General features: G+C 27.8%; 1 protein-coding gene across 3 annotated transcripts in view; it reads left to right on the top strand.

Moving 5' to 3' along the window:
* Window positions 1-10,068, top strand: part of LOC111631113 (ankyrin-3-like) — a 279,012-nt gene extending 268,944 nt beyond the window's left edge. For all 3 annotated transcript variants that reach the window (XM_023375329.1, XM_023375323.1, XM_023375315.1), the window contains one exon: window positions 8,492-10,068. In XM_023375329.1, the coding sequence (XP_023231097.1) occupies window positions 8,492-10,053 (1,562 nt within the window). In that variant the 3' untranslated portion in view covers window positions 10,054-10,068. The remainder of the gene's footprint in view (window positions 1-8,491) is intronic.
* Window positions 10,069-17,761: the final 7,693 nt, after the last annotated feature.

Here is a 17,761-nt window from a genome sequence, read left to right as displayed (position 1 = left end):
GAATTGAATAAATTACATAGTTAAGCAATTTTGATCAAGCATAAAAAGAAAAAATGAATTCAGAGAATAAATTTTAAAACATGATAAAATTTGTCTGAAAAATAATAGAAATCCTATCATAATTTGAATTTATCATAATATCTGACATTCACTTTAGAGCTGGATATTATCTTTTTTTCTTTTGACAGTTTGTTCAGAAATGTTCATCTATATAATATTTTCAACATATTTTCTATGTCTAATCTTAAAAGCATTTGTCATTTAGTTTAAACTTACTGAAGTTTTGTGTAAATAGATGTAAATTGTTTATCTTCATCTTTTACTATTTAAATTTGGAAATAGCAAATTTAATCATAATAATTACAAATTTTATAGCTGAATTGTGACATCATATTTATAACTGTCAATAAAGTCAAATAATACTCCTTAAAATATAGATACTTCATTGAAAACAATATGAAACACTTTCAAGACAAAGCAAAGTTTTGAAAAAGTGAATAATATCTAAATTTTAAATCTATACACATTATTTCTAAAGGTTTGAAAAACCACAAGCATAATATTTTAACTATTTCTGTTTTTGTAATTCATGGCTATATTCTAAAATATTGGCAAATTTAGTAGATGAATGTCTTAAGATACGATTTTTAGTTCACAAAATTACTGTTCAAATCCTGTTTTGGGCATGGATGTTTGTAATTGTTGAATTTTAATAGTCAAATATTAACTGCAAGATTCTCAGGCTTATAGTCTTATATGTAAGTCTGAGAATCCAGCAGTTAATATTTGGCTGTTAATAATAAATTGAGTTTGAGTGTTGTTTATACTGTTATATTTTAATGGGGATGGGAACAGCTGTGTTGACAATTTTTTGATATCCATTAGTATGGATATCAAAAAATTGTACCTTTTCTACCTGCAAAGCATATGCGAAGCAGGGTTAATTAAAAAAGGAGTACTTCAAGCCAGTAGCATTTAATGCTACAGGTCAGAGGGAGTGCTTCACTAAATGTAATGTAATCCATTAGTATGACATTGCTCATTAATTAAAAGATTTAAAATTTGATACTGGAATGCAAAATTAGTTTGATTTTTAAAAACTATTTTCTTTGACAAAGACTAAGGATGAGGTTTGATAGTTGATGTTGAAAATATTTGTCATAATGTTTCAATGAACTTCAAGAAATGTTTTTAATCAATCATCATGAATAATATAAATAAATAAATTACAGGTAAACAGCACATGTCCAGTGAGAACCTCAAATTGTAGCCCAATTTATTTTTAAAGTGGTAAGTCGCCCANGGAGAAGTGCATAGTGAAAAATTCCAGCTGTACTCCACCAGACACACACAGTTTTCTTTTCAATCATTCATCATACTGGTGTGAGAATTAAGAACCTAACCACAAAATTACCAATATACCAGCAAAATTCAATTTAAAAACGAACGTTTTCTACCGTCTTCACCGGTCATCCTCAGGTTCGATTCCAAGATTTCAAAAAAATCTCATTCGAAATATCAGAGACTCTTCTGAACATCTATCTGACATCTTAGAGTTGTCACATCTCGTATGTCACTCATCTTTTTTCGTATTTGAGGGAAATACTTTCCTGCAGTCTAGAGGGGTGCCTATGGGTAGCCCCATATCAGGAACATTATGTGAATTGGTGGTCAGGCGCCTCGAACAACAAGTCTTACCTGACTTTAACGATGACATTATATTATACGCTAGATACGTGGATGACGTATTCATTGTTTGGAAGAGAAAACCGGACTTGGCGGCATTCACTGAAACTTTCAATAGTAACGCTTATGGCCTCTCGTTGAGGGCTGAACAGCAGAGCTCCACCAACGTGCATTTTCTTGATATTGACATTAGCTTGCAACAGGGTCGAATAACAACTAAAGTATACCGTAAGAGCTCGTATGCGCCTCTTTTTATACATGCTCAATCACATGATCCGGTTGGTTACAAGATCTCCGCTTTTAAGACCCTAGTAAGAAGAGCTTTTACCCATTGTTCAAGCGCGGAAGATAGAAAAATGGAATTGGAATCTATTTCGAATGTGGCTAGACTACATGGTTACCCTACGTGCCTAATTAAAACATTTATAGCACGCCACCAACAACCTAGGAGTACGGCACTTCGGAATAACCAGCCCTTCGTTCCTATTACTTACAACAAGATCCTTCATAGCACCTACAAACAAATCGCTCGGTATGCTGGTAAAAATATCGCTTACAGAAGATCGCAGACCATTTTCTCCTGTTTACGAAACGATAAGGACCATCTTGATAGGAACTGTGTTCCGGGAATATATTCTATCCCTATTTACGATCATAGGGTGAATCGTCCTGGCGAATATATTGGTGCTACCGCACGTTGCCTTAAAACAAGGGTCAAGGAACACAAGTACTCAATTCAAAAACGCCTTTCCAATACAGCTTTGGCCGCTTTCGCGCTTGATGATGACGTCACGNGCGTAAAATGTCAAAAGTAATCAGTACGTAAAAAGAAATTTATAAATCTGAAATTAATATATTACTAATAATACAAATAATATAATAATATATTATAATGTATACAAATTCAGATTCTATAGAAATGGATTCTTTTTCTGAAAAATATTGGTAACCATACACATTATTAAGGAAAGATGAATTAGAAATGCTGTTTACAATATGCTTAGGGACACACACAATACAATAATATGTTTCCTTTAAAAACAATCACTTCAGTTCAATTATATTAGTGAAGAACATTTCATTTTTAATTATTATAATTAGAACAGAAAAATAAACTATAAATAAAATAATCAATAATTAGATTTAAATGAAAATTTTAATGAATTTTCCTTATCACTTATTATATGCAATATTGAAAGTTCAAAACAGTACAATTTTTCTAAAAAGAAATTAATAACAGTGTACCTAAAAAGTTTAAATAATAGTCTAAAAGCAAAAGATTATAAAACTTTTTGCATATGCAAAGTATAGTAGTCATTTTGTTAGTAACCATTTATAAAAAGAACACTAAGGTAAAGTTTTTAGAAACATCTTTTAAATCATAAAAGATCACCAAAGAAAAATATAAAATAAAATGACTTAAATTTAGTGAATGTTACAGACACTTCTTCAGTGATTTAAGCTATGTCTGACAGCTATACAGTAATCAAAAAGTTACTTACAATGTATCATATATAATGTAAGTGCATAATGATTTTTAGGCTCTCTTATAGAAGTGATTATTTTGATCACATCTGTATTGTTGTTATAAGTTTGTCAATTATGTTTCTGTTGTTTTTGTAATAAGAAGACAGATGATTACTATGAGATTTTTATTTTTATGATCTTTGCTATGTACAGTTAATGTGACAAAGTCTAGAAGAATTAGTTACATAAGGTCCAATATTAATGCATTTTTCAATAAAATAATAACATAATACTTATTTTGTAACAAACAGCTATTAAATAAGACATCTTATGAAATATACTAAAAGTATTTGCAAAATGTATCATTACTTGACTTATTGTTATAAACTAAATTTTATATATCATAAATAGGTATTCAAAAATTTAAAATAAAACTTTTAATATTAAATATCAATTTTAAAACATACAGAAATAAAGATTCAGTTGAATAGAATTGTTCATATTTTATTCAAAACTATCAATATCAATATATGTCAGACACACACACACACAGTAGAGTCACACTAGTCCAAACTAATTGGGTCCAAGCCCTGTTTGGATTAGCAGATTTTCAGATTAGCGAATAATTGAAATAATTAAACCAGACCTGTTTTATATAGATCAAACACCATCAATGATGTCAGCACCCCACCCCTTTATTTCATCTGACTTGTACTCAATAGAGAGTACAAACAGTTAACAAAAAAGTTTTGTAATTTTGAAATGGCAACCTGCCTTCACTGTTTACCTTAAAATTATTTTAACTGCATAAAAAATGTTTAATACACAGTCCAGAATTCCAATCAATTGACTGATGCTACTGTGTGAGTTAGCACGCTTAACTGTGGATGTTGAATGTCCTCTTTGCTCTACATTATTTTAGTTTAGTTTAGTCTGCTGCTACAATGGCCATGAAATGGAAACATGCAATGTGTATGTTGAGAGACAAGCTGAACATCTTGAAAAAGTTGGACAAGGGTGAAAGTGCAACGAAATTGTCAGTAGAGTTTGGAATGAGTAAGGCCACAATAACCGACTGGGAAAAAACTGTAAAGATTGAGCAGTTTTGTGATTGATTCCTCTGATCCGACTGTTCACCAGAGTTCAAGAATTACTTCTGGGTAATTTTTGAACTCTGGTGAACAGTCGGATTAGAAGGACATAACAAATTTTGTTTATTAGTCCACAAACCCCTTTTAGGTGATTAGATAAATAATCAATTAACCCAACTAATATTACTGAATGTAACTTTTTCAATTTTTATAAATTGTAAAGCTTGAGAAAGTTCTGTTATAGAGAATAAAAATGCACTTAATTTACTTCTAACCTTTTAATTTTGATTTATTTTAATGTTGTGCATTTGCAAATTTATTTTTAATTTTCTTAGAATAGCATTAAGTGCATCTGTTTGAGAAAAATAATAAAATTACTCAGCAATAAATGCTTAAATTAGCTCAAGTTTTTAAAATAATTTGAAAATACCTAACTTTTCCTTTGGATTTTAAAAAAGCAGAATTTTTATTATTAATAAATATTGATTTTAAATATAAAAGAATGACACAAGTAAAAATCATCAGAGTTTATAAATATTTTCAAATAATTAAGAATTATGTTAATGAATTATTAACATTAAATTTAAATATAATATATTCATTACTTAAAACATTTTACATTATTTTATTTCTGCAATATTTTAAAGTGTTAAAAATTGAATTATACGAAATGATTTCTATTTGTGTCTTGTTTATTTTTGGGATTTTTGTAGAATGTTTAATATTTACTAGCGAATGGCTAATCTTAAACCTGGTGAACTAATTTTGAACTTTGCTCATTATTTTAGATTAAAAAGAAGTTGATTAAAATTATTTATTTAAAGAATGAAAGCATCTTAATACTTTTACTTGAAATACAAATTCAAATTTAGATAATTGTTTCTAAGTTTTAAAATAAATTTTGATATTTCTACTTCAAATATTTGGATTGTATATTGCACAAATGCATTTAGACATAAATATGTTTACAATGATTAGAAAGTATAGAAGTTAATATCTATAAATTTGCATCTTAAAAATAGAAGAGAACATACCTTCACTTTAGTTTCTTACAATTTCTTTGAGAATATTGAAAATCTATTTAGCATGTAAATCCAAAAATTTTATAGTAATTTTCAATGTAAGTACTGGATGATAAAAAAAATTGTTAATTAAGATACTATACATACTGACTCAAAATTTATAAAGTTTAAAATTTTAAAAAAATTCAGATTTGTTTCATCTACTTTAATGCAGTTGGCATTAGTAGCATTGCAGAAAGACTTCTCATAAACTGAAAATATTTTAGCATTGACTTCCTCTGATAAAGTGATCATTGTATTTTTCTCAGCTTGATACAAACATTGATTCAACTGAATGAAAGAGAAAATATTTTAATACTAAACTTCAAAAACTGTCACTTTTATATCTTGGAAACATACTTAAAACATCTAGAACATAAAATGGTATCCAAAAGTAGTATAGTTTGTCTCTATATACAGAAAATGAGAGATGTGATATAATGAATTGTCTCATATAAAACTGCACAATATGACTTGAATACTCAAAGCTCACGTACCATATAACAAATAAATGTAAGACATTTTTTTGTTGTTACGTTACATATCTTCACTTTCAAACTAGTTACTCTAGGAGATTACTGCCTCTATTAAAACTGCTGTTGATTTTTTCATATATTTAAATAAATAAATAAATAATTATTAAGAAACTATACCAAATATCAATAATGCAGATATAGGGTGAATGTATACTACATTATCTTTTAATGAAATATATCTGTTTTCTGTTGTTTTTAAAAACCAAATTTATCATAACTGAGAAAGATTAAAAATATAACTTCATAATTTCAATATCAAAAATAAACTTTTTGGTAATAAAATGAAGAGTTAGTTAAAAATAAAACATTTTTATTAATATTATCAATCAAGAACAACAGTCACTTTGCAATCATCTTTATCTTCTTTCTCATAAATGTGATATCACATTAAAATTAAGAACAAAGTGCAAAACTGTCTCATGGTGTTATTTAGTAATAAAAAAATATATACAAAATTACAAATACAAATTCAAACACTTTCAATAAAACAGCTTTGGCATTCTGTTTTGGAATGTCTTGGCCTGATGAAGCTCTCCTATGTAGACAGAAAATGCAAGTCTGAATTTTCTTGTATTAAATGTATACTGGAAGTAATTAAGGTTATTTAGTGGGTGTGTTTGTTTCTGTTATAGTTTATTCCAGTTTCCCTATAGAATTTGAACATTACATTCCTTTTATAGGTATCATTTCTTTATCTCAATCACTTTAATTGTTTGGCTATATTCTATCCATCCAATCTCAACCATCCCTACATAGGTTGATTACTAATGATAGGGAACCCTCTATCTATGTTGGAAAAATCTGATATTTATGAAATACTCCTTTATAACTTCAAATAATTTCACTTCTTATATTGGTACTTCATCCAGGATGCTTGCTATGCTTATGTCAGAACATAAATGGACATCATGTATGCACAAATGAAACAACAGAATTGGCTAAATCTGTGTTAGATAATGTTTTTGAGCCTGTTTAGGTGGATGTTTAATTATTATGTCCATGTTCTAACCCCACGTGTACATATATGGAAACAATACATAGTTTAACTTTTAGCCCATGCAACCAACCCACTGTAAACCTGTCAGGATTTTGCTAGTTAAGACTTTGAAGTAGACTTTCTCTCCTCCATTAACACTGTATTTACTTATTTATTTTCAAAGGCTTTAGCAATTTAATTTGAATCCTTATTATGTTCCATTGCCTGGTGACAACAAACTGTTTTATTGAAAGTATTTGCATTTGTATTTGTAATTTTGTTTTTATACTTATTGATGGGCATCATATTATCTTATATACTTAAGAATTTCTATTGAGGATCAAATGACAATACATCAACCTAAAAAGCAAACACTATTAAATATGACAGTGTGCATCTTAATTTCACATTTAGTTTATCTAGAATTATCAGTACCTTTTGTTTTGAAAATCTTTAGTTGATATAAATAATAATGAAATTCTGAATATTGAAATAATATTTTATTTATTATAAAAATAATTGATTGAAAGAAAATAAAAATGAGCAAATTTCAAATATTTAAATAATTAATATTACCTTTTCTCATACTATTAACAATGAATGTGTGAGAATGTGATTTGTGTGCACGATTTTCCCTTAAAGCTTTTATTCATATCATTAACATTATTTTAGGAGGTAAGTAGTACTGCACATTGTTTATATTGATATTTTGATCTGCTGCTATAAAACTGCTCTTTAGATTTATTAGTGCTTTATGTTTATATAGACATCTTAAATATTGCATATATAAAATACAGTGCTCCAGCATTTTATTCTATATGTAATATACCTTTTTCATAATTATTCTAGCTACATCATCATAATTATTTATGATTTTATTGCTTTTTTACAATATATTTATATATTTATTTAATAAATATAAATATATATACATATATTTCATGATGCATTTATAAAATGGTTTTTTTATGACTTTTTTATAATTAAAAATAAAATGAATTTTTTGAGATATCTGATGAAGAATTTCATGTGTTATAATTTGTAATTTTGCATTTTTTGAAATAAATGTCTATTAATATATTATAATAATTATTATTTAATAAAAATAACTGATGCTATTTTATTTAAAAGTAAATTATAAATAGGAAAAGAAACAAGTAAATAAGAACATTATATTAAATACAAATATATTTTTTTTGAGGTTTCAAAATTTATTGTTTCTTCAAATAAATATAATCATATGATAAATAAACAATTTCAATAACTGAAACTAACTTAAAGGAATTATAAAGTCGTCAGGAAATGCTCTCGTTACTTCAGCTGTGATTATCAGTAGTGTAGAAGAGTGATAAATAAGTTATGTTGATTATTTTAGTAATTGTAGTATTAAAAATTGTAAACTACTGTACTATGGTGTCAATTATATATTTAATTTTGTTTTTAGTGTCTTAGCTTTTTATGTTTTGTTATGCCTGCATGTATTTTGTTATGAAATCCTGCTTGCAATATAAAACATTTCATATCATCACTATATTAAGGAAGATATTAGATCATCCATTAGAATAAAAATATTCATTTCATATTTGACATACCCAGTGTGTTTGGTTGAATGAGAATTGTGATTTTTAAACAACCAAACATGATACCTGAGTAGAAGTTATTCACACCTTTCAGAACATGATTTGGAGAAACAAGTCATTCCCTCTGATCAAGACGATTCCAGTTCTCAAGATCGTACTATAGAAGAACAAATTCCTGTTGAAGAGGAAAAGGTGATGGAAGATTTAGTAGCTAGCACTCTTCCAAGTGTAACTAAAGAAACTCTAGAATTAGCACTGACAAAACGTTTTGATGAAAATATAAAAACTTCAGTAGTTCAGAAGAAAATGATATCTGATGAAAAAGTAACTGACATATCAATTTCTGCTAATAAAAAAGATATTCACAAGATTACTAAAGAAAAAGAAATAATTAGCGATGAACGCAAACAAGAAGAAAAATCGCCTCAACATGTCGATCGTGGACTAAGTCCGATTGCTGTTTATACTGCCTATCCAGGTGATATTAGACGAGAGGGAAGCGAGTTCTTCATTAAAACGTATGATGCTCCCACCATGCAAGAACCAGTCACATCTTATTTAGGAAAATCTATTAAGGAAAATATTATTCGCAGTAAAAGTATATCGATAAATGAAGATACTCGGCCTTTGGAAATTTTACTTGATCGTAAAATTTTAGATATGGATGAAGGTAGGGCAACTTCAGAAAGTAAATTAACTTTAGTGAATCCACCAATAACAAAAACTTTAGATATACATTTTAAAACAGAATCACACATAAGAATTACTCATAGAACTAAAGATGAAAAAGAAGCATTATCACCAGAGCATATTTCTCTTCCCAGTGATAAAAACATGGTAACAGAAATTGAAAATCTTCCATCTTCTCCGGTGCTTCAGACAGATCAAGCATCTAGTCCTATTAATATCGAATCACCTTTGAAAACAGAAATTATTAAATCTCCAAGTCTTACCGAAGAAGATATATCAAAGGGTATTGGATTACAAGAAAGTTTCGAATTATCAGAAGAAATATATGAAAAATCTGAAATAGCTACCAGTCCTATGTCCGATCATCTTTTAGATACTGGAGTCGGCACTGAATCACCAGTCACAACAGAAACTGCAAGTAGCCCCTTTCAATTTGAAACGAAATCTGTTGCTGTAAGTCCTCACGATTCCGCAGCAGATATATCATTTCCGAAAGAAGATTCATCTACCCAAACAACATTGGTAGATACCGTATCTGCACACACAAGTCCAATGGATTTATCACTATCCTTTCAGGATGCTCTTCTAGATCAACACATTCAATTAGGTGTTGCAGATATTGAAAGTCAAGATGAAATTGAAACACCAGGAACAGAAATTTTAGATGATGAAGAATTAGAAGATAAATTTGTACAGGAAAGTTTGCCAGAAACAAAGGAACAAGCATTAACTTTAAAATCAGAAGCAATTTCAACACAAGAAAAATTAAAATTAATGAAACAAAATGATTTTGAGAGAAGTAAAGATGTAAAATTAATACAGACTTACAAATTTGTAACAACTCAAAGAAAAGATGTAGATAGCATTGATAAAAGCATAAAGCAGGAAACAGTTTTAAAAAGTGGCGAAAAAGTTTTTACAACATTCATTAAAGAAGAAAAAGTGAAAACAGGTAAGCTTAAGTGATAACTTTAATTAAAAAAAGACAACAAGGCAAGTCAAACAATATCAAATAATAAACAAGAATATTAATTCTCTTAAGGAAAATATATTATGTTAATTGATGGCCAGTATTTTTATTTTNTATATATGTAATTAGGTTCAACTATAGTATGAGTAAAGATAAATTTTATTTCTAAGTTTAAATTGAAATCAGAATTGGAAATGGAACAAAGATAAATACAAAATTAAAACAATAACAATAATAATATGTCATGAAGATTTTATTTTAAAAATACAATGTTCAAAATATTTTCTTCAGAGATTTTACTGTAAGATTAAACTACAAGATCTATATAAGAGCAGTTTTTAGTACAGTTGAAATCTCATTATAACAAATCTGCTGGAGCAATAAGCAACTCAACACTCTCTGTACTCTTTCCAACAAACCAACAAAACATTTTGCCCTTTTTATCTGTCTTATAAATAATATATATACAGTATATAATTAGGCCATTCAACTTATTTCATGTAGTGTTTAATTTATCTATGTTCCAGCTGTTACAGACTTTTATGTTTTTTACATCAATAACTAAATATATAAATTAAATCTGCTGTAGCAAAATGAATAAATACATGATTAGTATATTATTGTAAATGATATTCAGAATAAGCAGTAATTATAATGGAGAAAAAGAAGTAAGAAAAGTATAATTTTTAGTAGAATTTATAATATACAGTACAATTAATGTTTCTTTGACTAGATAACAAAGTCATCTTCAAATCTCACCACAAAATATAAGATTTAAAAATTATTTTAAAAAAAAAAACCAATGATTCTATAATTTAATTTCTAAAAAAATTTCATAAAATTTAAGAAGTGTAATAAAAAATAACAAAAATAAAACAGATACAGATGAAATATATATATATATATATATAAAACCAATGAAAGCTAAAATGGTGCAAGTCAGTTTTTCCAAAAATATTACATTGCTGCTGTTTTACTTCAGTTCCTGACAGCATTATTTACATATGTTGTATACAAACATTAATATTCCTTAAACATTTGGTTCAAACACAACCAACAATAGACTTATATACTAGCCCAGACATGGCCAACATACGGCCCGCGTAATGGATTTATGTGGCCCGCAATTAATCTTTCAACATTAGCATTAGCTACTCAAGTCAGAACAGCCCAGTGAAAAATACTAACGCCTAAAAGAAAAAAAAAAAGGTCAACAACTTGCTGTCTAACCCTCCATTACAAATCTCTTAAGTACAGTGTAGAATGTTGATAAAGCATGATAATGTGAAAAATATGTATCAGTAATCTCTATGTACAATTTAGTCTCTACTGGGTGACACCACAATGAGATCTTGTACCACCTCAAAATCTTACTAGGGCAGCCTCTAATTCGGCCCGTGAAAAAAGTTTTCTTTCCAATTCGACCCAGGGACAAAAACTGTTGGCCATCCCTGTACTAGCCTATGTATATTCAACAATAAAAAACTTTGCAATGAAGAAACAATGTTTCTTCATTGTTTCTTCATTGCATTGTTTCTTCATCCTCTTCAGTTGGTTTTAATTTACAACCTTTTTAACTGACACATAACACACAACATAATTTGTGAAAATTACATGTAAAATATCATTTATATCTATGTTAGTCTTAGAGTTGTAGATTATGTTTTATATAATATTGTAAAAATGGAGATAGTAGAAAACAGTAGTTTTTTTAATGGTGTTAATTAATTATCTAAAATACAGACAAAAAGACATTGACATATAAATTAAAAACAACCATGCGTACAAAATTTCCAGCAAATAATATGTATTTAAATTAAATACAAAAAACAACGTTTTCAACCTCTTTTAGAGGCCTTCATCAAGGGTCAAATTTTACCAAGATCAAAAACATTCTGTTTTCTGTATTTAATTCAAATACATATTTACTGGAAATTTGTATGCATGGTTGTTTTTAATTTATATACATTCCAGCAATTAGGGACTTTCATGCTAATTTCATTGACATATGAATTAAATATTCTTATTTTCTATATATTAAAAAAACACTAACACTACTTACCTTAACTTTCTCAAATAATGAAAAAATATGAATTTAATCAGATTAAATCTGATTTAAACTGATTGTGAGTAAACTGATGTTTTTTGCCAATTGAAAAAGATAAGGTGTGAAGTATTAGAAAACTATATACTCTATATATATTAAATTACAAATATTTATTATTAGGACAAGGTAAATACTCTTTTTATTAGAGCATATAAAAAAAAAATCAAATGAACACAGTATTGTCAAAAACATAAACCCAAATAGACAAAACTGAAAAATTTAACAATTAATTTAAAATGTATTAAAAATACAACATTAATCTACTATAACAATGTAAAATTTAAAATCCAATTATTAATGAGGAGGTCATCAAGAATGGAAACATTTCAACGACAATTTTTATTATATGCAAAGCACCGCTTTATAGCTAAAAGGGAAAAATGAAATTACTATAATTTTATGACAAAATTATAATGATCACATAACAATACACAAAAGTAATATAATGAGAAAAAAGTTATACAAAAGTAAGTTTTCCTTAAGTTAACTAACATCTCATATTAGATGAAACTATATAAATTTTGACTGCATAACTCATAATATTTCCTGAGGACATTTTTACATGTAACTGTTTTTAAACAGTTTCATCTTATATATAATTTACAAATTTATTTAAGCATTGTTGCCATTTAAACAATTGTTCTCAATGTTTGTCTGTCTTATAAAAAATGTATACACTTTTGTACTTCATATACTCAAAAGCACTTAAATGATTTATAAGTTTTGCTCGAAGAATGCATTTTATCTCAGAATATATATCACAAATCATTAAAAAAAATTTTTTTTGTAGTGAGATTTAACTGTTACTAGTTAAGTATTCAAAAAACTTTAACTGTATATTATAAATATCATAAATTACTATTTTCTTGTTTCTAGTTTATTTTGTTTTGTTACTTATGAAGATAAGTAAACATTATTATGTAATATATATGTAATTAGGTTCAACTATAGTATGAGTAAAGATAAATTTTATTTCTAAGTTTAAATTGAAATCAGAATTGGAAATGGAACAAAGATAAATACAAAATTAAAACAATAACAATAATAATATGTCATGAAGATTTTATTTTAAAAATACAATGTTCAAAATATTTTCTTCAGAGATTTTACTGTAAGATTAAACTACAAGATCTATATAAGAGCAGTTTTTAGTACAGTTGAAATCTCATTATAACAAATCTGCTGGAGCAATAAGCAACTCAACACTCTCTGTACTCTTTCCAACAAACCAACAAAACATTTTGCCCTTTTTATCTGTCTTATAAATAATATATATACAGTATATAATTAGGCCATTCAACTTATTTCATTATAATGGATAAATAAAAAAAAGCAAATTGTAAATAGTTTTTATTTGAAAATAGTTCTTAATAAATTCCATAATTATTTATAATAATTCTTTTTATTATATAATAATTTTAGTAGCACAATTACAAAATAAAATTTGTACACTATCAAAAAATCATGCCTTTAAAAGATCCAGTAATGAATTTAATAAAATAAAAATTGATCAAAAACGTTTTTATTGTATTAAATTCTTTACTGGATCTTTTAAAGGCATGATTTTTTTTTATCCATTTTTATCCAGTTTGTGCAAAATATATTTGTACACTATTTCATCATTGAAAAATACAGTGTGTTCAGTCTAAAAGTAATAACATTGGTAATGTGAATGTACCATATAAAGAGATGAATAACAAAGAAAAACACTTTGTACTCACAAATATTATATTTACAGCAGGTGTTCAAAATGATATCCCTCCAGTTTAAGGCATTTAATGTATTTCACCATGTTTCTTGCAACATTCCATAACACCTGATCTATGGATGGATAGCATTGGTTATTTTCATCTGTAAGTGTTGTAGGGTGTATGTGGATGGTGTGTGTGATGTGTTCATCTTGATGGCCACAGTCCTGTAGAAATTATTCTGTCACCAAAAAATTCCCACAGAATTTCCATAGTCAATCAAGCAGTGTGACATGTTGTACTATCTTGCTGGATCCAGCAATCACTTTCATCCTCTTGCAGTAAAGAAATGAATTGTTGGATGATTTCCTGGTAGGACTCCACATTTAGTGTGATTTTAAAAAATTGGGTCTGATTACTCATTGACTGGAAAGGACACACCACCACATACCACACCCCTACTTACTGAGGTGTTTCAATAAACAATATGAATTTTCAGTTCCCCATCTCCTGTAATTCAGACTGTTGATATACACATTTAGATAAAACTTCTCTTTATCTCTGAAAAAAACATGAGATCCAAATTGCCAATGTTGTCTTATATCAGGTTTTGACAGTAGTTGACCCTTTTTGTGTAGTCATCAGGTGTCAATTTGCAAACTAACTGCACTTGGTATGGATACAACCTTAATATTTTCCTCATAGCTGTATGTACAGAACCAAGGGAAATGTTCATTTATTGGCTTAATCTCCTGAGTGATTTTGAGGAGGCCTAGTCATGACTGAATATCCATCATTACATGTGCAGTTAAAACCAATCTCTGACATATTTATCTACGGTGAAATCTGCTTTACAAAACATTTTCACCAATAGATGAATTGCTCTTTTCACTGGCACCTCCTTTTGAAATTTCATTGTAAAGGTTTGTCAACATTGGACATACAGATTGGGTCCTGAAATACTCTTTCACTAAAAACATAGGTTCTTCATATTACAGTGTATAGGCAACTCTAGTCAAGCAGAAACAAGAACAATGAACATCTCTCTTGCACCTGGTTAAGTAATATTTTTGCTCACCCATCTACATGTTGCCAGCCAATTCCTAAAATTTTACATTTTGTTTAAACAAACATCAATGATTAGTAATCACTGAGATACTTTTACATTATACAACCTGTACTTTCTGGGAATCGCTAATATAAAAATAAATTTGTACAAATTTTTCTCAGCTTATGTAAAATTTTTTCATTGGTTGGCTGAATTAAAGTCTATTTAAAGTCTTTCCCAATATCAACTTCCCAAGTAAAATAGTTGTTGGTATTACATGATGTAAGATATTAGAATTCTGATCTATGCCCATATATTTATAATAAAAAAAAACACACCTTTAAAAAATCCAGCAATGAAATTTAATAATGTTTTCAATCAGTTTATCTGATCACCTTCAGTTACAATAAAATAGGACATAAATACAAAAGTTTAAAAATAAATGATAACAAGTATTCTAAAATAAATAAATAAATAACCAAAATCGTAGTTGAGATTAATAAATAAATAGATACAGAAAGAAAATAAACAATAAAAAGTAAAAATAGACGAATAAATGTCCCTTAATAAAACTAACTTTCATAAAAAGGACCACCATGTGGTAGACAAGCTGTCAGAGTCTCTATGGTTGATGCAACCGGATTTTTTGAATTATTTAAACGAATCAAAAATGTTATTAAATTTCATTTCTGGATTTTTTAAAGATGTGTTTTTTTTAATTCTGATCTATGATTTGCTAATGTAAAAACCTTTTCAAAATTGACTGTACATTTCATTAACACAAAGATTACCTGATAATTATAACTTAGTAGCTTTGTTCCTTTCCAAATGTGATTTCTTTCTACAATTTGAAGATAAATATTTTTGTAAAAGTTTAAGGAAGTACAAGACAAACAATTGAAATATATTAACCATACTTTTATGAATATAACCTGCAGTTATCTGCATTTAAAGAACAGTCTGAAAAAGATTTAGATTATATGACTGGAATGGTTATATGCCAATTTTAAATTTTAAATTGCAATTATGAATTTATGTCTATGAAGCAATGTCCCAATATATGAAGGAGTGGATTATGTAAAGGTTTTATTTTTGTTCTGATAATTTTCATTATATGCACAAAAATAAGGAAATAAGGTAAAGATTAAAAAATGTCTTTTAGAAAGCAAATAAATAATAAATAATTTATATATATAGGATAAAAGGTGTTTGTTAAAGTAGCTTAATCCAATTAAAGAAATATATTAGATAAATACATAAATCATTTAAAGAAATAATAGCTATAAAAAGAAATTAAATTTTTAAATATCTATACATTTATTATTGCAAAACTTTTTATAGATTAGAACAAAAAATTGGTCTAATTTTTTAAATTTAATTGAAATATGTATTTAAACTCTTTTAGCCCTGTGGGCACTAAGAGAACCTTTTTACCAGCCTTTATGGGTTCAGTCAGGCCCATAATGAGCTGGCCAGTTGGTGAGACAGGGCTCAAAATATGTGGATGAAAAAATCCTGGCGATTTTCAATCCGTGTGGATTCGATCCCAAATTCCTAGAGTGGTGGGCTGCCACTCAGCCATCCAAAATACATCTAAAATAATATACTAAAATATGTTAATGATTTATTTATTTGATATAATGTAGTGACAAAACAAATCACTGCAGTATAAGAAGTAAAGTGATATATTTTATTAAAATATATCACTTTAAATATAAAACATTATTTTTTAAACATAAAAATGTTATTGTTTTATTTTTCAAAAAATTTTATTCAAAGGAATTTTATATAACGATTCATTAAATTCAGAAAATTGTATATCAGAACATTATACAATGAAATTTATTAATGATAAAAAAAATGCTCTCATAAAATCATTAAATTATCAACATGTAGTCATCAAAAAGAATTTTAAATCAAATATATTCATTTGTTTTTTTTATCAAGTGAATACATCTAATGCTTCCTTTTACTACAATCTAGTTTGAAAACAATTTAACAAATTAAAAATAAAACCATGCTTCCAATGAATTTCATTCACTAATAAAAACTTGAAATAATTCATAGTGCAATGTACAGGTGTTTATTTCTGTAACAAAATTTATTATAAAGTTAAACCATACAAACATATCAGCTCATATTTTGGAAAATACTTTGCTATTAAAATATATAATTTATTATCTGCAGAGCTTTTGCATTACATTTCTTTGAACTTTGTTCAATCTGTTAAAATTCTGTAATCACCATGAAATAGCATTACCTTTTTGCTTTTGAAGAGTTGTATGGCATGTAAGATACAAACTTGTGCAGCAACTGCATGGGAATGTTTTCCATTCTTTGCTTACATACATACATAATTGTTAAAAAAAAAAAAAGGTCACAAAAACCAAAATAATCAGCAGAAAAAGGTGAAAAAGCTAATGTTTTCGCCTGTGTTGAATGGGCATCATTAGACTCAATGACCCCACAGCTATTAAAACAATGGGGATTTTCGAACAAGAGTGAAGAAGGGAGGTGGTGTAAGAAACAGAGAAGGGGAGAGGATTGTAACATATTGTTCATAGAATGAGTTCCATGCAGGGGGGAAGGAATCTACATTGCTATGGTGGCCTTTTTGGGCAGCCTTGTAAATTTCAACCTGCTCTAAATGTCTGAGAAGTTGTTTCTGGGTGGAGCTATGTAAGAGGTGTGCATGATTAAAATGCACATCTAGAACATCCCACACAGCTCTTATAATCAGAAAACAGGTCCTTTTTGGTCATTATGTATGATAAAGTCCTAGCTAACATCTTCAGGGAATTTCCCTCTACACAAATAACAGGATTGTTTACAGGAGATTGCCAACTGTTTTTTTCCAAATA

Source organism: Centruroides sculpturatus, unplaced genomic scaffold, assembly GCF_000671375.1.
Source record: "Centruroides sculpturatus isolate CEXI.00-Female unplaced genomic scaffold, Cexi_2.0 scaffold20, whole genome shotgun sequence".
Lineage (NCBI taxonomy): Eukaryota > Metazoa > Arthropoda > Arachnida > Scorpiones > Buthidae > Centruroides > Centruroides sculpturatus.
Note: the sequence above shows the minus strand (reverse complement) of the source record. Positions and strands in the feature narration are given on the sequence as shown.